Consider the following 25,246-nt stretch of genomic DNA (forward strand, 5'->3'; position numbering starts at 1 on the left):
CTTCCCTGGTCACTTACTGTAATGGCATGTCCCTGGTACCTATCTTTTATTACAGATTACCCTGGTTGGTAGAAAGAGTGGGACTTCTACACGGACTTACCCTTTCTCGCTATGTGTTCTTCTTAGTTTGCTGTTGTTAGCGAGTATACCACGTCTACTTTCTTGGCGTTGTCTTTTTACTAACCTTACTGTATTTCAAACTCAGTGCCAGGTGTGTGTGTGTTCCATATTCGATTCCCAAGGGACAAGGGTAACCTTTGACCTTTTGCGTCCCTCTGCCATGTTTGTGTTAATGTCTATCAGCACTGTTTGTTTGTTTGTTTGGGTGTGTTTTATCAACGGCACTGAAGAAAACCTTTTTATGAGACAACGTATCTTTGTTGTTTTCTCAGGCGGCAAGTCCCATCTAAGGAAAACATCCAACAAACAGGAACCGTCAAAGGAGACCATCAGAAAAATCCAGAGGTCTCAAATCTGGCAGATGGAGAACGAGTTTTACCAGTTCGTGCTCAACCAGTTTCACCATGTGGTGCGGAGATCGTTACGGCGGGTCAACGGCGAGTTGACGCCGCTAGGCGCACAGTTTTTCTACGAGAAGATCCGACCACGGTAGTACAGGCTAACCTCGGTAGACATATTGAAAAAGGAGATATTATTTTGTAGCCATCTTGTAGCAAATAAGACTTGTCTTGTATTGTTCAACATCAAGTGCCCATCCTAGAAATCTGAAAGCTTTTTTTTATTAATTTTCGTTTTATTTTTCAAGTAATAAAGGAAAACTTCAATCATGAATATTGTTGAAGACTTCGGTAACTCTAGAGTTAGGAATCTGTTTGTAAAATGATTGATGGTGACCATTTCAGCGAAAAAAAAACAACATTCAAGTGAATTCTAGTACAACCAGAGCGCAACATTGTCATTTACATCTTTCATATTTTGTGGGAGGGGGGCAAGATATCAACAAAAACAGAACAGGTTTTGCTATCACAAACCTGTAATAACAGTAACACTACCAGGAATACAAAGTGAATATGTTGCATACATGTAATGTAGTTTTGTATTAGGATTAGATTTTTTAGGTTTAGGAAAGTAAGATATGAATAAGTGACAAGGTATACATATTTTTGTGTAAAATATTGCAATTTTCATGTGAAACCTTTGACAGGGAGTATTTCAAAACTTTATATCTTATTTTTAGCATGTTTCTTATTTTCTTAACTTCGTTCTTATGCTTTAAGATATATACTTAGGCAACAAGGTGATCTATATGGATTTGTTTTTTTGGCCAATATGATTAGCTGCTTGATATGTACATTGTAGATACATAATCTTACCAAGATATTGTCACATAGCTTGTGATATATGTGACTTTATAATACATGGAAACGTTTTTGTTATATGTTAGAACAAAAGGATTGTGAGCCTGTAACACCAAACATACGTATTAACTTACTGTAGGAATTTGTGCAAAATAAAGTTTTAGTAATGCTTGCATATTTTTGGGCTTAAGTTTTTAGGCCTACACAAACAGTTTTTGAAAATATGAATTCTTCCTTAGAAAATTACCATGATTTTATAGCCAAACGTTAAAGTGAAAAAATGCAAGATAAAGCACAACTGCACATTTTTTTTAATTAAAAATGTGCGCCACGAGATATGAAGTGGAGATTTTGCATATGGCCCACCGATTTATTAAGTTCATGTTGTCAGTGAAATATTGTTATTGATGGATATTTTACAAGCATATTCAGACAGCCAGATGTTAAGATTAACATTTGTTAGCTTCTGTGTTGCATCATGTGAAATTGAAATGATGTCAGTGCTGTTCTTGTCACAATATCTGATAATGTGAAATTACCAGCAGTGTGTAGCAGTGTAAGAAGGACCCCTATCATTTTATGTGCAAACTGCAGCTTGCATTGTCCAGCAGGGTCAACCTTGCACTGTATTAAAAGTGCTTCGAGTGCCATGAGTGTACAATTATTTGATGAGTTAATGAGTCAGTTTCATCCTGGGGGAATATTTGTATATGTGGAACCCAGTTATCAAATATGATAAACATATGGCAAACATTGTACCGTGTTATCAATATCATTACAACTTCAAAGATCTAGAGATACCAAAATCCTTTTTTAGTAATTTGTTAACAAGAAGTTGATTATTGCTCTTTTAATTCTATTCATTAAGTCACTGCAAATGTCATAGACTTCAAAATTGATTAATAAGCAAAAATGCTCCCCAAACTCTCAGCTTTTGTGAAACTACTGTGCAATTGTCAGCAAGCAAGGATATCTGAAGGCTCATTGGTTAATTGAGGTCATGTGACAAAACATGGTGGTTGACCTTTGACAGTCATAACCAAATCAGGCCTAAAAGTCTGCAATTTCTTTTCCAAATTAGAGCTGAGGAGAGCTCTGCTTGAAAGATATCTGAAAATAATCATATTTCTCAGGTGGATGCATTCAATATCAAAATCTGAAGAATTTTTCTTTTACTGCAGTGACATATCTCACTTGGTGAAGTACATAACAGTCAGATAAACTTTCACATATCAAGTTCCAGCTCTTCCCATATAGAAATGTATAACAGTGGTGCTTCAGTAGACAGTAAAAGACAATTTACTGAAAATTTACTGAAATACTACTGTCAGTAGTCAACCAGTACTGACCAGTGAATTTCCAGTACTGATGGTTTGGGTAGTCAGTCAAATAAAATTTACTGAAAATTTACTGAAATACTACTGTCAGTAGTTAACCAGTACTGACCAGTGAATTTCCAGTACTGATGTTTTGCCAAGGGAACTGTCATGCTGCACAGGAAAAGAGATTCCTTATTGAAAAAAAGGTGACTGTGTTTGAACTCTTGTGTGTACCATTATTACATGTTGTAAAAGACGAGAAGTTCCTTGAACATTGAGCTATGTTGTGGTATCAAACTACTACATTATTGTGGAGATATCATATAGCTACAACCAGACGAATCAACACAGCATTTCTAATTTGAAAATTCCACAATCATATTATGCATTGTGAAAGAAGTCAAAACCTCGATCGAGAGCATTCTATGAGTTTTGCTCTTTGCCCCTATTCGGATTTACTTTGAATTTGTCACAATGCTAAATACAAAATGAGAATGCCCCCCTCCCCAACAAATGCTACACCATACAAGTACATGCAATTACATGTACATGTACAAAATCATGAGTTGAAGGATTTTGGTCACTGTTTCCGTCCTCTTTGGTAGACTTGCCATTTCTTTAAAAAAACTGTCAACCCTATCTAATATGAAGATTTGATTTTCAGCTTGAAACTTTTATTTATTTGAAACTTGAAAATAATGTGACAAGAAACAACTTTCAAAGACTCAAATTTTGGAAAACCTAGACACTAAAAGTTCACCATGTTAAGTGTTGAAATTTGAATATTACTTTTAGATTCAATTTGTTGATATGTTCTTACTACTCTTTTACAGGATTAGTTGTCTCAAAGGATGTGTAGACTAAAAGAATGTAGCTTGTATTTTAGCTAGTTTTCAGCAAATGTAGAACATTAAGTATTGCCATGTTTAGTGATATTAGGCCACACCAATTTGATTTTCTAGTTCTAAAATTTGAACAAAAATAAATTGATAATATTAATGCTAAATTTGAAGATTACGTTAAGATATAGTTTCAAGTTAAGTCTTTTGTGCACACCGTACATTTAGACTCCAAGTAAATGTTTCCAGATTCAAACTGTCTTCTCAACCCTTTGTTTTAATATTTTCCTCTCTTGATATTTAATTTGAAATCTTTCAGAACCAAGGAAATATATTGGTGTGGCCTAAAAGTGCTTTTTATGGACCTGTTATTAATACTAGTAGTTGTATTCATAACTGTCCCAAGTTCTATCATTATAAACGGTATCTTCCATTCCTGCTATTAAAGATGTTTTAATGTTACATTGTTGAATGTCCAGAATGGTGTATGGAAATTGATAAAGGTGTTATTTTGTTTCCATGGGCATTGACAATGTCTTTGCCTGTTGTAAATAAAGAATGTTTTTGTAAACACCTTGATGTCAGTTGCTTGTACTTTTATCTTTAATAATGTTTGTATACATTGTTCCATTATTATCTACCATGATTCTATTTCAAGTGATGGTATTATTCCAGTGTCAGGAAACTACTGAAGAACTATTCATGCCCCCTGTTGATAAGATGCAGAACTGCAGTCACATTTGATAAAGAACTGGAGACACACTTTTCTAGGTCAAGAATGTTTTATTCTGGACAGAACCACGTTCCCAGCAAGCTTGCCATAGAATGAAACACAAAGTACCCATAGTGTTAAATCATTCGCTGAACTAAATCACCCACTAGCATATATTTGCTTAATTTACCCCTGATGGTAAGTGCGTATGGCATTGAGAAATATAGAATCTGAACGATATAGAATATTTCAATATGATTGAGCAGCCTATGACCGTATTTGCATTATTGCATTGTTGCCTGATTTTCTTTTATTTGCAATCTGATGATTTTCCCCACATTCTGCATCTATTTCACTTTGGCAAAGCTTTATTTCTTAGATCTATTAATTTGAAAATAACATTGCCGGAAGCATCCTGCGTCATCCCACAGGTCCATGTGACTGAAAGCATTTTTTCAGGCACGGTCCTTCAATACGCTGGCAATGGTGCTGTTGAGAGATGCAAAATACTGGTTCACTCAACGCTTTGGACACAAATGGAGCAATTAGAATAAGTTCTATGACCATGTATCTTCGCCACATTAAATTACCTTTTTGAGTGACGTATCATAAATGTTCCCATTGAATATACAAATACAGTTCTCATTTGCATGAATTGTCTCAGGTAATCATCTTCTCTACCCAACTAACGCAAATTTTCCAAAGTATGAAAGTCGCATTTTAGCAAAGAAGGCTATTATAGCATTGCATTGCCTCATAAAGTATGTAAATGAGGCTGTGATTTGCATGATTTGTGTCTAAAAATGTTCATCTTTACTTAGCTTTGTAATGCCATAAGTAATTGCAAATAACTTTTTTTTTAATCTGAGAACCAGAAAATGTAATTTGTGTGTTCTTACGAATTTTAAGGTAAATGTGATTCAAGTCATAGACAAGCAATCATTCTATTTATAAAAGCAAAAATTCCGCTGCAGTACTGTTGGAAAACGCCAGGTAAACGGTTTTTGAACTTGACCTTCCTGTGCACAACCACTACGCACGTACCAAAAATCATGAAGATCCATCAAAGGTTTCTCGAGTTATGCTCTTGAAATACATACAGACAACCCGACAGCTGGCGTAACCGAAAACATAATCTTCTCGGCAAAGGTAATTATCAAGTGGTCCTGTTTGGGGGACTGAATGTAAAAGTGAAGTCAATGTTAGTGTTTAGAAAAAGTTGTCTACCAACCTGGCTCAGTAGGGGTTTCTCCCGGATTTGCATGGCAGATAAACTTGAATTCTTTTCTGAAAATAAAATCGTAAGATCAAAATATATGCGCAGCTAAAAAAATGGAACAGATAAAAAAATAATCAGAAATTTAAGTGTTGAACAACATTGGTCCTTACTTTGCACTCTGGTTATAGTCAACAAGTAGTGACTGTTGACTTATCCAGTACCTGAAGCAAAATAATCAGAAAAAAAAATTGAGTAGATGATTTCATTTGAAAATAATGAAATGGAATTGGAACAAATACCACGGATACACATTATAATCTACAAACAGATGTGAAAATCTTTTTTCAGTTTTTCAGTCAGTTTTTGCGACATTGGTATTTTTTCTTAGATCTTGTATTGTGTATTTTATCGAGTTGTTTTCTACAAGAAAAATACAGCCAAAATGGCAACTAATTCCCCTTGGAATACACAGTTGTTGGAAAATATTAGAATTTTGCTCTCCCCTCTCCAGAAAAATTCTGCAAGAAAAAATTAGTAAGGAAAAAAATTCTTAACTCGTGGACAAAATGTTTTTCTTAAACACAGGAAGTTTTCTTCTTTTGAGAAAATGTTTCTGCGTATAAAAAGAAACAATATAATAAGAAAAGTTATTTTGGGGTGTCATACACGCAACGTGGGGCGTAGTCGTCAATGATCGCCCTCGTAGCGGCGTCGTCGACTTCAAGCAGTTCGCCCCCAAGGCCCTCGCACACGATCTCGGCGTCCTTGAAGTTTTTGGCCACTTTAGAGAAGAAAAAGCAACTTCCGTCGATTTCTTCGTAACCATCGGGACAGTCTGCAACATAAGATTATTATTATTATAATCGTTGTCTTTCATATCCTGGCTCCTGTCAGTAATGTAAATAAATACGCGTCGATTTTCGCGAGGCTTCGTTTTTGCAGTAAAAAGGGAAGGGCTTTTTCGCAGTGCTTTAAAGGAAACCCCAAACAATATTAGGGCCCGAATTTGTCTAATTTGAAAGTCTATTTATTTAGTCATTTCTATACATGATAAGTTCAAGCCTCACTATCACAATGTATAGCGACGTCCATGATGCAAAAAATACGCTGTCGTTGTGATGTGAGAACTCACTTAAAATCGTCGCTGGGGTTTGTGTTGGCTCACGAAACTAAGGGGATTATCGTATGGTTTTTGCACGGTTTTAAAATGCTCAAAGTATGAAGTTACTACGCAAAACATGTGCTAAACAGTGGTTATTACCGTAGTAAATGTCACTACCATAAATATCTCAGTATCATTTTATTTCCATTTTTCGGCACTACTATTGCTTTGGTCGCCTTTAATTTTGCGTTGAAGCAATTTTGAAGCAACCTTCAACGACTCTTTTTTTTTTAATTCCAAGACATGATGTTTGTAGGCAATAAACCTTAATTGAAAGCGCATGTGTCTAATGCAACCTTCCTAGAATATCAATATAAAACGTTACCTTGCGCCTTTGCCACTTGTATGCTGATAAGCACAAGGCACAACAGGAATTTTCAACTCCATCTGAAAACAAAATTATCATTCTAGATAAAAGGATCATCCATGAATAGCTAGTACCACACAATGCCATGTATCCATTTTCCAGGATAGGGAGAGATTTTCGGAGACCGTGAATTGATGAATTCCATGGCTATAGCTTTCAGTAAGAAGGCACACGACCGTTTCATACATTTAAACGTTGATAAATCTGTTTTGGTTTTAGTTTTGAAGGAGCTTCAGTTAGGAAGTTACCATCTTCTTACGTGGTAACGTTATAGTTTGCAATAGTAATATTCCCCCAATCGTTGTTCACAAAAACTCACGATATCACGTTAACAACACTGGTATAATTTTATCTCCAACATATACGTCCCGGACATACCAGTTAGACGTATCAGCATTGAACGTTAGAAATAAATACCTCCGTATATAACACCGAAAAGAAAGAAACATTATAGAAAAAATCGTTCAGTTGACGTGTAAACATTACAGGTGCTTTAGTAATGTACACTGGATTCTCAACTGCACATCCAAATGGATTCTATCTCCTAACGTTTCAGTAAACTTTAAAAGTTTCACAGAAAAAAAAATGTTCTGTAATCAAAATACATGTACCATGTGTCGTACAATTCCAACTTTTCTGAAAGGCTGTGGATGGGCAAATGTTTACAACATCCATATGAATCATTGTACATTTTTTGTTCTCCCAAATTTGTCTCTGTACTTCTTTTTTTAATGATTAACATTAGTTCAGCATACTCACAATACATTCTTGTTCTCTCGTTGCTATATACTATCAAGTTATCGCGACATACGGGCAAAGAAACAGTTGTGTCGAAAAAAACAAAATCCGTGAAGAATTTGGTTGCGAGTACCTACCATGAACATGTTGATGATCCCTTGGTATCTGGATTTGATTTATGCTCGGCGGTCTGGTTCTACTTTATACACAGGTACGAAGCAATACCGTAGGGAAAAAAACTAGCCAATAGCGTTGCAAATTTTCAAAATCACATGCTGAAATCTGCCGTTTCCATGGCAACCGGCTGCTTCATAACGACGTCATTTCCGGTGAAGAATATAAACATCCGGCCACGTCGACTGCATTTGCACAAAGCCTTATCACACAAAAAAACGTATTTACAAAATATTATATAACGGTATTTCGGTCCATATAGTTTATTGTGAATTTCTTATCAAAGGGGTCAAAGCCCTTTAAATTTTGTTTTTGTCGAGTGAAAGTCCTTTAAAGCTGTGTACATGTGCACGCATATAGCCCATTAAAGCTGTACTGTATATATTGATACGACATTTGGCTAAAGCCTTGATGTAAATTTAGCGAGTCCTGTACTACCTCGTATGGAAACACAGACAAATAGATAAGTCAAGGTCCTTGAAGTGTACATGTCATTTAGCACGTATTTTTTTCAGTATTACAATTGTGTTACCTTGTAATACACATTTGTGGTCTTTATCTTACTTTATCAAAGATTGCAACAATACAATACACAGTGGAACGCCATGCAGACAAGCTGATGTTGCGGACCACTTAAAATTACAATATGGTCAATAGTTATGGTCAATAGTGCGACGTCGTGTTGTATTATGTCAGAATTCACCTAGCCTTTCCAGCTAGAGACTACTCACAGGAAACCCTCCACGCATTTGTAGCAGTTCATTATTTGTAGAAATCTTTTTTGGTCTGTAATATGGTAATATCATCTGATATTTTCCGTCCAATTTTGATTATTTTTCTTGCCCAGCGGACGTTTGAAGACAAACGCATGCGACAACAATCTTCATGCACGCAAACCTTTATCAAAGCCATCCATCGCATTGATGCAACGTATTATATGTTGTTGGTATCATTATCTGGCAACAAAAGAAGCTCATATTTGTTGAGAGTGTCAACACTTTGCCGAGTGATCTTCAATGGGTATGACAACAAACCTAAGTGAATCTGTTGTAGCGGGTAGGTTCAATGAACCGACTTGACGGATATTGCGGTGTCTCTAATCTTTTTCCAGTCACTGTCCTCTCGCAGGTTACTCACCGTTCTTGACCTTCCCTACGTATACCCTTTATCCACAGACAACCCGAACCAAGGGTCTAGACATATCGCTCAGGCCTATAAGAAAAGGAATATTGTGTTTCCAATTACAGTCCTGAAAAAATAGGGTCGGTAAGTAGGAATTTCGTTTGTTATCTCTATGAAAAATGGAGATATAGTTTTGTGTGTGTTTGTGTGTGTTTGTGTGTGTGTGTCTGTGTGTGCGTCTGTGTGCGTGTGTCTCTGTGTGTGTATTTCAGGACTATTGTAGTCAGCATAACTCAAGATCCTCAGGATGGATTATGATGATATTTGGTATGTGGGTAGGTGTTGGGAAGACGAAAGTCAAGGTTGATTCTGGGCACCCTGGTATGTGACCTTAATTAGTACTGCAGCAGAACTTCCTTTTTTTCTTCGAAAGTGATCCAACAGATACAGTTTATAACAATGTAAGATGAAATGCATCAGGACACTGGTAGAATATATCTTCTAACATCATATATTGCAATTATACAGATTACAACAAATTACAGATCGTATTGTACTCGAAGTTTGAGCAAAATCATTTTGGTGCCAAAAAGCCACTGAGGCACCGAAAACCACGTATGTTCCTGGTTAAAAATGCGAAACTGCACCTCTATTAGTCAGACAACATTAAATACATGAGCCACAGTTGTCAATCTCAAGAATATTTTATTCAGGATAGAACCGCAATCCCAGCTAGCATCAAAACAATATGGTACCAATAAGTGGTACATTAATAAACCGTCACCTAACGTTATGAATTTGTTCAATTCACCCCTGTCAAATAAATGTCAAATGACTGGAAGTTTACTTCAAAAGTCATGTCCATGTGTATTACTCCAAAATGATGTTTTAGTGTCACAGCTCTTCCTCTGTCATAACTTTGATGTTCTGATATACACTTGTCACAGTATCTCATCAGAGACTTGACATAGCACAATTGGCCACTTTCATTGACGTCACAGGTCAGAGGTCACAGTTCTGACACCCAATATGGCGGCGTAGACAAGGTCACGTGATCCATTACGTCAGGTGCAAGTGGCCAATTGTACTAGATTGACAATTTCTTTCCCAGATCTTCACCCTTTCAGTAGCAACAGAAGAAAAGCATACAGGTGTTTTAAATAATACAACATCTCAAAAGTAATGCAGCATGGACAAGGTGTAGCTTGTTAACTAATGGTTTCTGTATCCCATTACCTTAAGTTATTTCTATACACCTTTGAATAACATATCTTATAATTTGATATTCTGTGTCTCTATTTGGTGAATAATTGATAATGTTTTTATACCTCCTTTTCATCATTCTCTGATCTTTAATTCACAACTTTCTTCTGTGATTGTTTTCTGTAATCAAGTATGTTACTTATCAATCAGGTTAGTCATTATTACCAAGGAGACACATCATAACTTAGGTTGAATGTTGATAAAGTAATTCATTATCAATCAATTATATTGAATCATTGAATAACAAGTCTCATGTCCATGTATGATTCATCTTGAAACAATAATTGTACTTTTTAAGATAGAACAGTTTTTAACCCATAGCTATGTGAAAAATGTAAGCATCCTTCAATTTTTTGTACCATTTATGCACACTTGTGGCAAAAACCTCACTGCATTGTTGGACAGACAGTTAATACAATGACAAGTGCATAAAGCACTGCTATGAAATTATTATTTATTTGCCTAATAGTCCCTACATGTATGTATTCTGATGATAAGAGCAAGTATTTGTTATGTTTATATTATTGCACGGTGCCATTGTGCAGACTCATTTAAAGGAAATAGTACATAATGCTTTGGTCACTTCAAATCTAAACGCCAAACATGACACGACTTTTTTTCTTATGGTCGAATAAAAGCTAATGTTGTTAAGATGTGCAGTCTTCAATTAAAGAATGATATTGTACTTTCGCATTCAGTATTTTACACAACATCATACTATTGGAAAGTAGTGAGAATGTTGGCCACAGTGCTCTTAATTTGAAAAAGTCTGCGACTTAAAAGGACCAGTGTTTCACATTGATAAGCTTATATCATTTATATGATATATGTCAGCAGCACTAAGTAGCTAGCTTGCATAGCATGGGACATTTGGCTCAGAATTGATAGGCCCCACCCCTGATGTGATGCCAAAAAAAATATTTTGGATGAATGTTTATGTTTGATGAAACTTATTTTGAATACTTTTGAATTGGTTTCTTTTTAAACAGTTATTTCCTGTAGAAATGTTCAATAAAAGGTAAGACAGGTTGGTTGGATCACATTTTGTTTGAAGTTGTCTATTATTCCAATTTTCAAGAATTGTGCTCTAACTCTTTCCAAAGGCGAGTTACAGCTTACAACATATCAGAGCAATCAAGCTGTTGATGTCTGGCCTTCTTTGAGTAAAAGTAAGTTAATTTTTGATATTATATCAGTGTATTATGTATTATATATAATGATGTATTATATCTGCTATGGAAGTAAGACCATTTTGAACAAAACGATGAATTTCCACCTGGTTCAAAATCATTTGACTACTGGGAGTAAAAATATTAGTATAGTTTTGTATATGATTTGCATTTTATCCAGAAGATGCACATTAGCAGCTGAATTTCAGTGTACTGTTTTAATAGGGACTTTTGAAAGGTATATGCTCCTTTTATGATTGTGATTCTTTTTTCAGTTCATCAAAATCTGATTGTTATCCCCCATTCTGCAGTTATTCACATTTGTAAAGACTGACGTCCTTGCATTGAGGAAAGGTACATTCACCACAGCAGTCTGCACCATCCCACAGGTCCACATGTCCTTTAGCCTCGCTTTTGGGGAATTTACAGTTCTTGAATACAATGATGCCCTTGTGACCCTGTATAGAGATACCAGATAGCATTTGATGAATAAAATTGCTTTGGAAAAATACAGAGCCATTAAGAAATGGAACCACAATAGGCATAGTCATAGACAAGTGTACAGAATACAAATGTGGTGGAAACGGTGCTGAGATGTGATCAATTGTCAATCATATGCGTCGTCTTTCATACATAGAATACTCGACAGTTATGAAACACAATGTATAGATAGTATGTCTTTGTGTACTACTATGTGTAGTAGAATGATGTACTGATTTTTTAAGATGAAGTTGTATGATTCTATTACAACAGTTACTAAAAATTCATTATGGACAGTAACATTTAAACAGGGGTCCGTTAGAAACACTCCTTTCAAAGTGGCCTGCCTAGATCAACATCTTTACATGACAATACCATATTCAACAATATGTTTTTTCTCAAATTCTAAGTTTTTTAAATGAATAAATGAGTGCCCTTGCAGCAATAAGGAACGAATACAATGGAAAACAATGATGGGTAGCCTCAGTAGAAGTACCGTAGCTGCTGATATTATTTTCTTTTTTTAATTACTAATCTCTCCTTGTAGCCGGGGCTAAATTGGGAGGAGCTTTAAACTGGCAGGGATAGTTTGCAAAGGTCTGAAGGGGCTGTCATTCGGTGCTACCGGTAAATCAGGTGACCTCAATACGACAGCAATTGTCCCAGGTGCGACCATAAGACTGTAGGTTTTGAACCACTCACGCCGGGAAGGACCCCTACTCTTTTCGACAAGTGTTGTGGGATCTTGAACATGCTCAGGTGTGTCTCTCTTCAAACACGGAACCTCCGGCTTTACGTCCAATCCGAGAGTACGTCCCTAACTAGAGCTATCTACTAAATTTGACCCAAGTCAAGTGAGGGAATAAATGTAAAGTGCCTTATCCAAGCGCTCAACACTGAGGCCTGCCAGGGATTCGAACCCAGAACCTTCAGATGCTAAGGCAACAACAAGACCGCCTTGCCACCCCTTAAATCATCATTTAGTGATATCGGCGTCTTTACTCTGCCTTCAATTTTTTTATCTTCTGCTCTGATACCTTGTATTTCTCCTTGTCTTTCCCAGTGATGGTAGGCTTGCCTATGGTTTTCTCCAGGTAGCAGCACATAGTATTAACACGGATGAAGTATGGGTTCTTGTTTTTGTCCCTCACATTGGCCCAATTACCTTTGCAAGCTGGTGGCACAACTAGTGTCTTTCCTGGAAGTTGGTTAATAAGCTGTTATTTAGAAAAGGCCGACATAGGCAAGAAAACGCAAAAGAGTCTTCGTGTAGTAGTTAATAACTGATATACATGAATTATGAAATATGATGAGGCAATTACACATATCATCCAATTGTTACGGACTTTAAATGTCCTTTCAAAGATGTTGTGCGTTTTTTTATAATCATGTACTGATACTAGATAGATTTACTTTGTTCATTAAGACCACAGCAAATATTTCTGATTTACGACTGTCACGTACACATTGTTGCTCGGTCCCCAACGATTGTATTTTCAATGCATTTGTAAAGGTACAAATATGTACCTTGTAATAATCAAGTCAGATTTTGAATAAGATGAAACAAATTTAAATAAAAGGAAATAAGTATGTACCTTGTAATAATCAAGTCAGATACATGAAATGAAATAAATATTACTCTCCTACAAACCACTACTGCTTCAAAAGAAACTGCTAAGACGCCCAAATAGGCAGTTGAGTACCACTTCTTTCCTCGCCCAAAAGCTTCAAAATCATAACCCGGTTACTACAGTATGTTAAGAACAAAAGATTCAGCGACCACACGTAAGTTCCGCTGCAGTACAGATAAATTCTTTAATAGGTCAGGACCTAACCACACACCAAATGCACATGTATCCTGACAATGTACCCATAGCTTCTTTTAAACCTTAAACTTTTTAGGCCGTTATTACAATTTGTAGTAAAAACAGAACTGCTAGTTGAAAGTCACGTAGCCAGCAATACTTGCATTCTGCGAATTGCCAATTGGAAAAACTGTAACTTTAATCCATTTGAAAACCTTACCACAATGAGTCAGAGCCCTACTAACACGAGTAGCACAGGCGTCGGGGTACTTCTTCAGCCAAGGAGGCAAACCCTCCTGGTCCACCAACTTGTTCATGGTAATACCCTTGGGATAACACTTTTTCAAATCACCAAACGCTGGCCAACCTGGAAAAACAAGATAACATATGCCATTTCAGGTACATCTATTTGAAAAATGACCATGGTGCCATGGCATTTTTAACAATTCAAGACCATAGTTAAGTTGTTCTAGGGAATCAACAAAATCAGACAATTACATTTTTCAAATGGCAAATTCCTCATTTCTAGTAAGGCTACGCTGACCTGATTAACGTTACATGTCAGCGAAACATAATTTTTGTCTGTTTACCCCCCAAAAAGGTCACAGCCATAAGGCCATGTTGATTTGATTACTAGTATAAGGATGGCGTCTTTTTTTCATCCGTTTCCAAAAAAGAATGTGCTGCCATATATAAAACGTACAAAGCAGATGCGAAATGATCAAATGAATGTTGTAAATTGTGAAGAAAAATATCGGAAAATGCATACTAATGTTGTAGAATGGCAAAGTCAGTTCCAAAGTTATAGAAGAAGATGTAAAAGAACAAAAATTAGGAATCTGTTGTTAGGTTTACCAATATCACTCTGTTTGTTTAGTAATTTGTGCCATATTCTGTGTGTTCAGTCATTATCTACGCCGAGAGGAACTCGGAGTAGATTATGTTTTTGGTTGAGCCGGCTGTTGTGTGGGTCTGTATGTATGTCAAGAGCATAACTCTGGTAACCTTAGTTGGATCTTCATGATATTTGGTAGGTTTGTAGTGGTTGTGCAAAGGAAGGTCAAGTTCAAAAATCAATCATCTGGCGTTTTCCAACAGTACTGCAGCGGGCTTTTAATTTTTCTGTGCCTGTTTGTAGGCAAAAATAGTGACGGAAACAATGATAGATCTTAATGATTTTTGGTAGGTCGGAAGAGATTGTGGAAACGGAGGTCAAGTTTAAAAATTATTCATCTTGCGCTTTCCTACAGTACTGCAGCAGGCTTTGTGTGTTTGAGAGTTTGTATGTCTCCAACATATCTCGAGGAGCTGTTGACGGTTGTGCCTAATATTTAGTAGATAGTTAGGGGGGTCAAAGAGGAAGGTCAAGTTCGTAAATGGGCCTCCTAGCGGGTATATGAGGTACTGCAAGGGACCTTCGACGTTTCAGGCCAAATTTTCTGGAGGCGTCAGATTCATGATTTTTAGGTAGTATATAGCTTCTGGGTCGGCAAGTGAGTGGTGTGAATTAAGGCCCCCTTGCTGCTCGTTTGGAACTGTAATTGGCGTTTTTGTTAATACCTTTGGAGACGAATAACTTCAGCAGGGATTGACGGATTATCATAATCTACGGCATGTAGATAGTTTCGGTGTTTCTTTACATTATTGAATACTTGTAATGCAAACTAGAAAGGCAACATTTGCGAGCAAATACAGCATGTTTAGCCATACTCCTCGCCATGCAAAAAATGGACTCTCCCAAAATAACAATGGACCATTCTAAAATACTTGCACTAAAAAAATGAATCACCCCAGTCCAAAATTGAGTCTTCCAGTATCACCTCAACACAATATGGACCAGTCCACAACCATATCCACTAATTGATTAACAAATACACTTCTGCTAAAAAATGGACTTTTTCATAATCATTCCAGCTCAAAATTGAAAAATAATTAAAGAATCCTCCCCTTGCAAGAATGGGATATTCCGTGCCATTTCCATGTAAACCAGTCGAAAAATATCCGCTGAAAATTACACTCTTGCGCATAATCAACCCAGTTCAAAATTGAATTAAAAAAGATCAACCACAGGGAAGAATGAAGTTTTCCATAGTATACATATGAAGATTTGACAGGAGACGAAGGAAATGACCAAAAACAACATATTTGAGTCAATTCAAAGTCACCGAGAGGGTTTTAGTATAATATTTGTAATATGTTTGAACTATTTTGATTAAAAGAATGTCTAAGTCACAATAGTTCTAAAGTGTTCAAACAATTAGCATTGAAACTTATAACATGTTTGAACTTATTTCACATACGTTGGAAACATTTCGAACGTAACTACACAAAAATCTCTTTATTTAGAACAGTTTCAAACCATCTATCCAAATGTTTCAATGTTCGAACAATTTGTAACAAAAGATTTTCACAATTGCCCTCATAAACGAAGGTGCTAAGTCCTCCTGTGTGTTTCTGCCTATTTTCGGTGGCCGCGCTAGACCACCAGCGGATTTGTTTTGACGGAGCGTCACCCGCGCGCGACGATGTACACTGTTCGGCACCGCTAATATCCGGCATTTTCCCGCTCCAAAACACTCCACAAGACCCACGTTTTTAGTGTTTTGCCTCTTGTGCAACACGATTCGATTTGCATTACTAACGGGACGAAAATGATAGAAAAAATTCACCCCGTCCCGGCGTCCGTCCCAAAAACATGAACGACATGAAAATAAATTTTCTTACAGATTCAATCACGAAAATCAACAGCATGGGATTCCAAATTTTCGCAACGGCCGACCATTTATCATGGCTGAACTTCCTTCCAAGGCGTGCGATAGATAAACATTCCCGGCACATAATAGTCACTAGTACCAGACTAACGCAAGCTCATGATGATAATAGGGAGAAAGTTTGTCAGTGAAGTTTGGCCACCAGAGGGTACATTCATTTAACGTTACAAGCTAGCGCAAAGGGGCGAATCATTGACCTTACCGGGGACTGACTATACTGGCCTAATCATTCCTTTTTTGCCGAATTCTACGATCCATACGCCCGTACGTAGGACATGTAGGAAGGCCTGGTGGTGGACGCTACACATCACGGGAGACGCGTGTTGACAGGAGTGTCGCGCCAGTCTGAGGAGAAACGATCTCCCGTGTTGTGTTGAAGAATTTGGAGTTTGAAAATATCTGGAATAACTAATGCTAGAATAAACATTCACAAAATCATTGATTTAACTTGTTTTCTGTTATAAAATTTCCTAAACTGCAATTTAACCACTGAGTTTAAGGGAACATGGTGTTTTCCCGATAATCACGTTAAATGTTTATGTCCGGTCTTTCCTCCTCGTAAGCAAACTTCCAGCTTGCCCAGGTGCAAGGCACTCGGGGTCAACGACCTGTAGGTCATATGTAGTATTGAAAGTGACAGAAGTGGCAAATATTGTCAAGAAAGCCCAAAATAAATCGTTTTGAATATATGTATGCCAAAAATGGGAATGTAGTCCTTTAAATATTTGTTCAAGCCACATATACAGCAAATTTCAGGTCATTCGGTTGAAATACCAGGGCGCAGGAGGCCAAGATATGCTAAAAATAGCTTAAAAACCTCGATAAAATCACTTTCAAGATCAATATCAAAACAAGGAAAAGAACGCACATTGGTTTTTGCCTACATTACCTCTGTACCAAATTTCAGGTCATTTGGTCAAAAAATGACAGAGATGAATCGATTTGAAGATTTGACAGGAGAAGAAGAAGAAGAAGAAACATGAGAGAAAACAATATGTTTAGCCATACTTATGGCTAAACATAATAAGACAATAATTTGCATAATAAATGAGGAAAGTTCATTAATCCGCCGAAAGCTTGTAGTCAAGTTTTATGCAAGTGCTATGGTAATGATTTTTAAGTGGTGTACAGCTCTTGGGGCAGGGAGTAAGTGATGTAAGTTTAGACCCCCTAGTGTCTTGCTTAGAGCTGCAGCGGGCATTTTTGATGTTACCTTTGGCGGCGAATAAGTCGGGTAGGGTTTGATGAATTTGCATTGCTTTGGACAGGGAGGTTATTGCAGTGATGATTAACAAATATAGACGTATGACATTGTAATCAGTGTGTAATTAAGTGGTGAAATAGGCTTGTTTATAATTGCGTTTAAGTACATTTTGTCGACCTATATTCATGGACAACATCTGCTTGACACCTGGCCTGTGTAAATTAGATTGATAGTCTCTGGTGAACTCACTACCACAGGCCAAACTACAGTCCCGCTGGGACGGAGCTTATAGGTATGAGTACACAGTATTTCGCCGCGACCCCCGGAGTCTGTGACGTAGCGGTCAGGAAATAGTGCGCTCTAAATCTTGAACCGTATGTATGAACATTAAAGTGAATGCCAGCGAGGTACGAGCTTTACTGTATGGTAGTATAATAAGTGGGCTTTTAGATCGTAGGAATGAGATTGTGAAGTTTTCCCGGCGTAGGAATGCGCGTGACCTTTGCAGCTGCCTGCCGAGGTGAGTTGGTTTCACTTCCGCATGACCCCGCATGACCCCATATCAAAGTGGCCGTCAAATTGTTATAAAACCATAACCTTTTTTTGGTTTTCACTTATTTTGTAGATCGTACTCTCGACTTCAACACATTCGTTTGTCGTGATTTTGTAGGGTAACCAACTATGATTTCATCCACGTCGATGTGGGTCACTTTGGGGTCCACCATAGGCCGAAAACTGTGTTCTGCTACCCCTCAACAACTATAGGAAAGGTCAGGCCCTGATTGGATGTTTTCCGTTCCTGAGTAGGGAGGTAAAAGGTTATCTCACCATGTTTTGATACAATTTAACCACGTTGCGCCGGTGAAAAAACGGCGTTACTCATAAGATCGACACTTGAAAGGTCTGACTACGCTGCCAATGTGAGTTTTCCATGTAAACTTTAAGTACATGACTTTTGACAACCGTTTCCGTATATGTTTACAATAGGAAGTATAGGGGCCTGTGAATGGTAGACCTTAGTCAGAAGGCAAGAGTCATGGTCACTGCCAACGTTAACGTTTCAGACGAAATTGTTAAGGGCGCATTCGTAACAGTAGGTAAACATTGACAACACAGGTCATGATGTCCACACCTTCCTCGTAAAATTCGGCAGTGAAAGCAAATACAAGAAAGATTTATCCAAATGCGGTACACATCAAAAGACAATTTTCAGTAAGTTCTCCAACGTTTACGGCAAGCGAACGACCTAAGCACGACGAGAACAGTATCCTCAATCTATAGCATGAGGCTGTACCTAAAGTTTAGGGTAAATCACTGGACAAAACTGTTGTCCCTTTGTACATATTTCGTACAGTCCCTAACTAGGTTATATATCAAAATACTGAAGAAATATGTTAATGAAGGAAATATAATTTCAGATGGTTCAATAGAAAACTAACTGTAGTTAATGTTGCTTCGGGTATGCCTCTGTGTAAGAAGAAAATGACTACGAAGCTTGTTAACCGTAAATATAGGTTTTTATTTCTTGAAAATATATATAATTCGAACAAAATGTGGCTAAGTCTACAATCTGTCATAAACTGTGTTGTTAACAGCAACGAAAAACATACACAACCATATAGATACTCATATTCAAATTGCTTATACTTGTATGCAGAATTTAAAGCTATATGTGTGTGAATTGATTTGTTATCTGTTGTCTTTACAATATTTGATGTTAATGCTACAATATTACGTATTCGTTGTTTGGTCAAGTTATCTTTGAATATACAAGATTGAACGTGAAATATGCTAAGATATAATCAAGACTGATATTTGACAAAGACATTTTAACACATCACTGAGGAACAAAAGCAAGCATATAGATTCTTATATGCAGTATGTACATATTTGTATGCCGATGGTATAGATACATGATTGTGAATTGATTTGATATATGTTGCTTTAAAAAGTCTTTTTTCTTTCTTTCTTTCTTTCTTTATTTCAGGTATGAAACAAACGTATAGGAGCACAATACATATTTGAAAGAGCTATAGGCGTAACAAAAATCGATCGTACAAGGTACAATATTGCTTTACATGGTCTGGTCAAGGTACCTTTGAAAATATAAGCTTGAACGTGAAAAGTGCTAAGATATATTCAGGACTGTTATTTGACACATCGCTCATAAACTGAAACGACCACATATAGACCCATATACAGAATGTCAAGATACATGATTTTGAACGCTACCTTAACTTAAGTATCTAAGCGTAGATATATCTATAACTGTTGTTTGATATATATTTAAGAACATGAAGAAATTTATACATAGTTGCTGTATAGCTTCAATATACAGAATACGGAACGCTACTTTGAGGAACTAACAACAAATGTGTGCCCTACGAATAAAACATGTCGGGGTTGTTTGAAAACATAATGAACTAGAGTTCCACGACCTCATACCTTCGCCAAATGATTTTAACCTTTATGACTGATGCATTAGGAGTGTTTCTCATCAATTATAAATCATACCAGTTGATTGTCTTAAAATATAACATGTCCAAAGTATGAGCTTAACAAATTATGAGCTCAACAACGAAGATTATGCTGATATTTTTCATTGATTATGCAAATGAGGCCCTTATAAGCATAATTTGATTCAACGATTTTTACATTCACATAACGTCCCGATGCAAAAAAAAAGGATTGAATGTATGAAATTGCCGTCATTTGCCAGTGTGGATTTAGAGAAGTTACTCATTAAGTATGCAAATTAGCCCACATTAGCATATTTTCTATCTATAAACATTTCTCTCTTCCTCAGTTACAATTTGAACAGTCATATCATGGAACAAAGTGGATTTTTAAAGTTGCCTCATTAATCATGCAAATTAGAATCTGATTTGCATAATTTTTGTCCAATCATACTAAGCATCACACAAGCTATCTACATACCAAAAATAATGACCATCCATCAAGCCCATCTTGTTATAGTATTTCCTCATTAATTATGCAAATGAAGTCTTCATTTGCATAGTTCATATCAATTAATATTTCTCTCTTCCTCAGTTACATATGTCACATGTTTCAGAGTCCTATCATGGAATTTAGCGGATGTATAAACTTTCCTCATTAATTATGCAAATTAGATTCTGATTTGCATAAGAGGTGTCTAATCATGTTCATCATCACTCAAGCTATCTACCTACCAAAAATCATTACCATCCATCAAGCCCTTCTTGAGTTATTCCCTTTCAAAGTCAGACGCAAAACCTGCTCCTGCAGTTCCAAAAAAGCCGCTAGGGGGCCCAAACCCACACCACTTACTCTCGGTCCAAAGATCTATCTACCACTCAAAAATAAGTTTCATAGCATGTCCAGAACACGAGATATCAAACCAGGAAGTTCCGCTGCAGTACCGTAAGAAGCCGCTAGGGGGCCCAAAATCTAATCGTTTTTAGGTCTCATCAAAACCTACCAACATACCAAATACCAAGACAATCCATCAAGGCGTTCTTGAGTTATTCTGTGCCACTACAAACAGACAAACAAGCAAACAGACAAACAATCGCTACCCTCTGCATAACCTTCTCGGCGAAGGTAACTATATACATACTTGTCTGTACAATCTAAATATACATAATGCGGATCTTTAAGAAGTAATGTGTGCTCTACAAGTAGGACATGTCGAGTTTTTCTGAAAAGAATGAACAGATATGTGTTAAATTCTTATTACTACACCTGACATATATACACATCAATAGTACTAGACAATTGGATAGTATACCTACGTGAATTATTTATAGTATATATGACAATAGTTTGTAGCTTACTTTACTTTAGAACTATTTTGAAAATTGTCCGAAGCCTACTTGATACCTCTTTGTGGCTGTATATTGTATTGGTCTGGAGGCTGTCATTTTGGCAATAGGCGACCTCAATTCGAAAAGGTACCCGCAATTTCAGGGGCCCCCGGTGAGGATCGGACGTCCCTAAACGATGCTAGGTATTCATTCACACATGAGTGGAGTGAGGATAGTTGTGTAAAGTTCCATTCCTAAGGCCCAACATCGGGTATATTAGTAGTTTTGAACCCGCAACGATGTTTAGATGAAAAGCTTATTCAATACGCCTTTTGGACGCATACAGGAAACTGTAAATTTTATTCAAGGAGGTTATAAATCCTTCTTGGTATGTGCAAGTATATGTAACCTACCTTCAGCCATTTCCTGATACATGTCTTGTGATAAACATGTTTGCAATGTAGCGTTCTTGTTTTCTTGCTTCCTTCTGTCTCCTCTAGACAGATAGCACACCTGGGTGGATATGTCAATGTTGTTACATTGTAAGTCAACATATTTAAGTCATTAGTGATTTGTATCAGAGACAGTAAATATCATTGAAATACTGCAAACGTTTATTATATTTTTGTAATATGTTATTGTAGTTTACAATTGCTTATAGGTTAGACGTCGATATAGTTAGCAGTTATGGTAAAGGTGGTCTTTGTTCGTATTAGAAGTGTGTACCTATATTAGTTTATCACATAATTTTAAAAGCTTACAATGTGTCATGTAGCCTGTTTGCAGCACAGAATTCTTCTTCAAGCTCCACTGCTATGTCTATAACCGCCTATCAAAAACAGAAAAGTTATAAGTTACTTTTACACAGCATTGTGGATATTATTGTATCTAGTAGATTATCCATATCATACTGTAATTAAGAAGAAGGAGATACCATGCTGTGTATCTAGTACAATTGTTATAAAAGAAATATTTACATATGTTTATAGAGGAAGTAATTGTGTTAACATCTTTACTAGTTAGTTCTAATAAGATACAAAGTTGTGACTTAAGTCAGTGTACCTGGTAGATAGTCTATTATACTGAACATAGAGATTCAATACTGTGTACCTTGTACAATTGTTGTAACAGAAATATATATGTTATAATAAGTAGACATGGTTGTTAGTTACTAGTTAGTTATAAGATACAATGTTGAAAGTTAATTCTTTGAGATTTTGAGATGTAGCCTTACGTCTAACAGAGGGTCAGGTTGCTGGCTTGTCCTGTAGAAGTTGCAGACATCATATATATATAAATTAGTCGGGAATATACAACGTCATTGTTTTAAGTTACATGTATAGTAATGTATCTATGATATAACTCATTTACCTTAACACAAAATCATTACCAAATGGATGTGGATATTTGACTTACAGAGCAAGAGGTATGTCGTTGTTCTCCAGGCCAGTTACTATGTCCTGAATGTCTATAAGGAAATAAATGATATTAGCATTAACCTATTGGGAGCGAAATTCTATTTGGATGATATTGACATAGTGTTAACATCATAAATTGTAGGCAAGATCTTAAACAATAGACACGTTATATGCAACGCATAAAGTTGTTGACTTACGTCTAAATGTGTAGAAAATATCTTGCCAACACCTATACTAGTTGCAATAATTAAGCATATCTTAACATTCAATAACTCTTAAATATCCACGCACACTTTATGGTTCCGTTGAAAATTAAAGTCGTCTATACAGAAATTCTAATACTTACACTCATCAGCTGCAGTGGTCTCTGAAAAATTGAAAAGATACTGTGTCAAAGTTTGGTACGTTTATGTCTGCCAAATGTTTTACTATACAACGTTCTCTTGCGGTCGACCAGTAAGATTTTAAGTACCCAATACCACAGTGGACATATCAAACTGCATTTTCCTTTTCTCTCACAATTTCCCTAGAAGAAACATGACAACTTGCAAGCACAAGTGCGCTTGTGGTGTCACAATTTCAACGTTCTCCTTAGGTCAACCAGTAGCATTTCTACTACACCATATTGCTGAACATATCTCACACAAAGGATCTTCGAACCATGCTTTAACCTTTTCCAACGACGTGCACAAATTCACCGTTAGATTCTGTGTCAAACTTCTATTACCATTTCCACCTAATCATTTCCGTGTACTGTATTCTACCACCGCACACATAACAATATAGATTTCGCGCCCCTCTCACAATTTCGCTACAGGAACGATAACAACATGCTAGCACTTGGCCCCGGGTAGTGTAAAAACTAACACGTTTTCTTCGATCAGGCAAATAAGATTTCTACTTTACGATATGGCTGAACATTACTCACACAAACTACCTCCAAACCGCTCTGAAACTTTTCCCAACGACGGTCACAATGTAACGTATATTTATGTCATCTAAAGTCCGCTTGGATACAACCTGAGCACAAATGCACAGTTAGATACTGTGTCAGACTTCTATCAAAAAATCCACCACAATCTTTCCCGTGTACTGTCCTCTGATCTACAACAGTCCACATATCCACTTAGATATCCCTCTCCCCTCACATTTCGCTACACGAAAGAAAAACAACTTGCTAGCACTTGACTCCGGGTAGTGTAAAAACTAACACGTTTTCTTCGGGCAGACAAATAGGATTTCTACTTTCCGATATGGCTGAACATTACTCACACAAACTATCTCCAAACCGCTCTGAAACTTTTCCCAACGACGGTCACAATGTAACGTATATTTATGTCAGCTAAAGTCCGCTTGGATACAACCTGAGCACAAATGCACAGTTAGATACTGTGTCAAACTTCTATCACAAAATCCACCACAATCTTTCCCGTGTACTGTCCTCTACAACAGTCTACATATCCACTTAGATATCCCTCTCCCCTCACATTTCGCTACAAGAAAGAAAAACAACTTGCTAGCACTTGACTCCGGGTAGTGTAAAAACTAACACGTTTTCTTCGGGCAGACAAATAGGATTTCTAGTTTACGATATGGCTGAACATTACTCACACAAACTATCTCCAAACCGCTCTGAAACCTTTCCCAACGACGGACAAAAAGTAACGTATATTTATGTCAGCTAGAGTCCGCCTGGATACAACCCGAGCACAAATGCACAGTTAGATACTGTGTCAAACTTCTATCACAAAATCCACCACAATCTTTCCCGTGTGTACTGTCCTCTACAGCAGTCCACATATCCACTTAGATATCCCTCTCCCCTCATATTTCGCTACACGAAAGAAAAACAACTTGCTAGCACTTGACTCCGGGAAGTGTAAAAACTAACACGTTTTCTTCGGGCAGACAAATAGGATTTCTACTTTACGATATGGCTGAACATTACTCACACAAACTATCTCCAAACCGCTCTGAAACTTTTCCCAACGACGGTCACAATGTAACGTATATTTATGTCAGCTAGAGTCCGCTTGGATACAACCTGAGCACAAATGCACAGTTAGATACTGTGTCAAACTTCTATCACAAAATCCACCACAATCTTTCCCGTGTACTGTCCTCTACAACAGTCCACATATCACTTAGATATCCCTCTCCCCTCACATTTCGCTACACGAAAGAAAAACAACTTGCTAGCACTAGACTCCGGGTAGTGTAAAAACTAACACGTTTTCTTCGGGCAGACAAATAGGATTTCTACTTTACGATATGGCTGAACATTACTCACACAAACTATCTCCAAACCGCTCTGAAACCTTTCCCAACGACGGACAAAAAGTAACGTATATTTATGTCAGCTAGAGTCCGCCTGTATACA

General features: G+C 36.9%; 2 protein-coding genes and 1 long non-coding RNA gene across 6 annotated transcripts in view; 1 reads left to right on the plus strand and 2 right to left on the minus strand.

Moving 5' to 3' along the window:
- Nucleotides 1-1,983, plus strand: part of LOC136442563 (heparan sulfate 2-O-sulfotransferase 1-like) — a 109,072-nt gene extending 107,089 nt beyond the window's left edge. For all 3 annotated transcript variants that reach the window (XM_066439477.1, XM_066439478.1, XM_066439479.1), the window contains one exon: nucleotides 393-1,983. In XM_066439477.1, coding sequence (XP_066295574.1) covers nucleotides 393-613 — 221 coding nt within the window. In that variant the 3' untranslated portion in view covers nucleotides 614-1,983. The remainder of the gene's footprint in view (nucleotides 1-392) is intronic.
- Nucleotides 1,984-4,240: 2,257 nt separating this feature from the next.
- Nucleotides 4,241-25,246, minus strand: part of LOC136442159 (perlucin-like protein) — a 51,675-nt gene continuing 30,669 nt past the window's right edge. Inside the window, exons 1-5 of one of the 2 annotated variants that reach the window (XR_010756966.1) lie at nucleotides 6,896-7,025; nucleotides 6,075-6,243; nucleotides 5,579-5,629; nucleotides 5,421-5,476; nucleotides 4,241-4,678 (exon numbers count right to left, since the gene is read on the minus strand). Coding sequence is in view for 1 of the 2 variants with exons in the window: in XM_066438835.1 (XP_066294932.1) it covers nucleotides 4,659-4,678; nucleotides 5,421-5,476; nucleotides 5,579-5,629; nucleotides 6,075-6,243 (296 nt within the window). In the remaining variant the exon portion in view is untranslated. Of the gene's footprint in view, nucleotides 4,679-5,420; nucleotides 5,477-5,578; nucleotides 5,630-6,074; nucleotides 6,244-6,895; nucleotides 7,026-25,246 lie in introns of those variants that run through there. The other variant, XM_066438835.1, reaches the window with a different exon arrangement.
- On the minus strand, nucleotides 20,077-25,146 carry LOC136441855 (uncharacterized). Its single transcript, XR_010756937.1, has 6 exons — nucleotides 23,213-25,146; nucleotides 22,865-22,916; nucleotides 22,683-22,713; nucleotides 22,210-22,277; nucleotides 21,862-21,961; nucleotides 20,077-21,342 (listed from the first exon to the last, which is right to left on the minus strand). It is a non-coding gene; the product is annotated as an uncharacterized lncRNA (long non-coding RNA).

Source organism: Branchiostoma lanceolatum, chromosome 9 (genome assembly GCF_035083965.1).
Source record: "Branchiostoma lanceolatum isolate klBraLanc5 chromosome 9, klBraLanc5.hap2, whole genome shotgun sequence".
In the NCBI taxonomy this organism is placed as follows: Eukaryota; Metazoa; Chordata; class Leptocardii; order Amphioxiformes; family Branchiostomatidae; genus Branchiostoma; species Branchiostoma lanceolatum.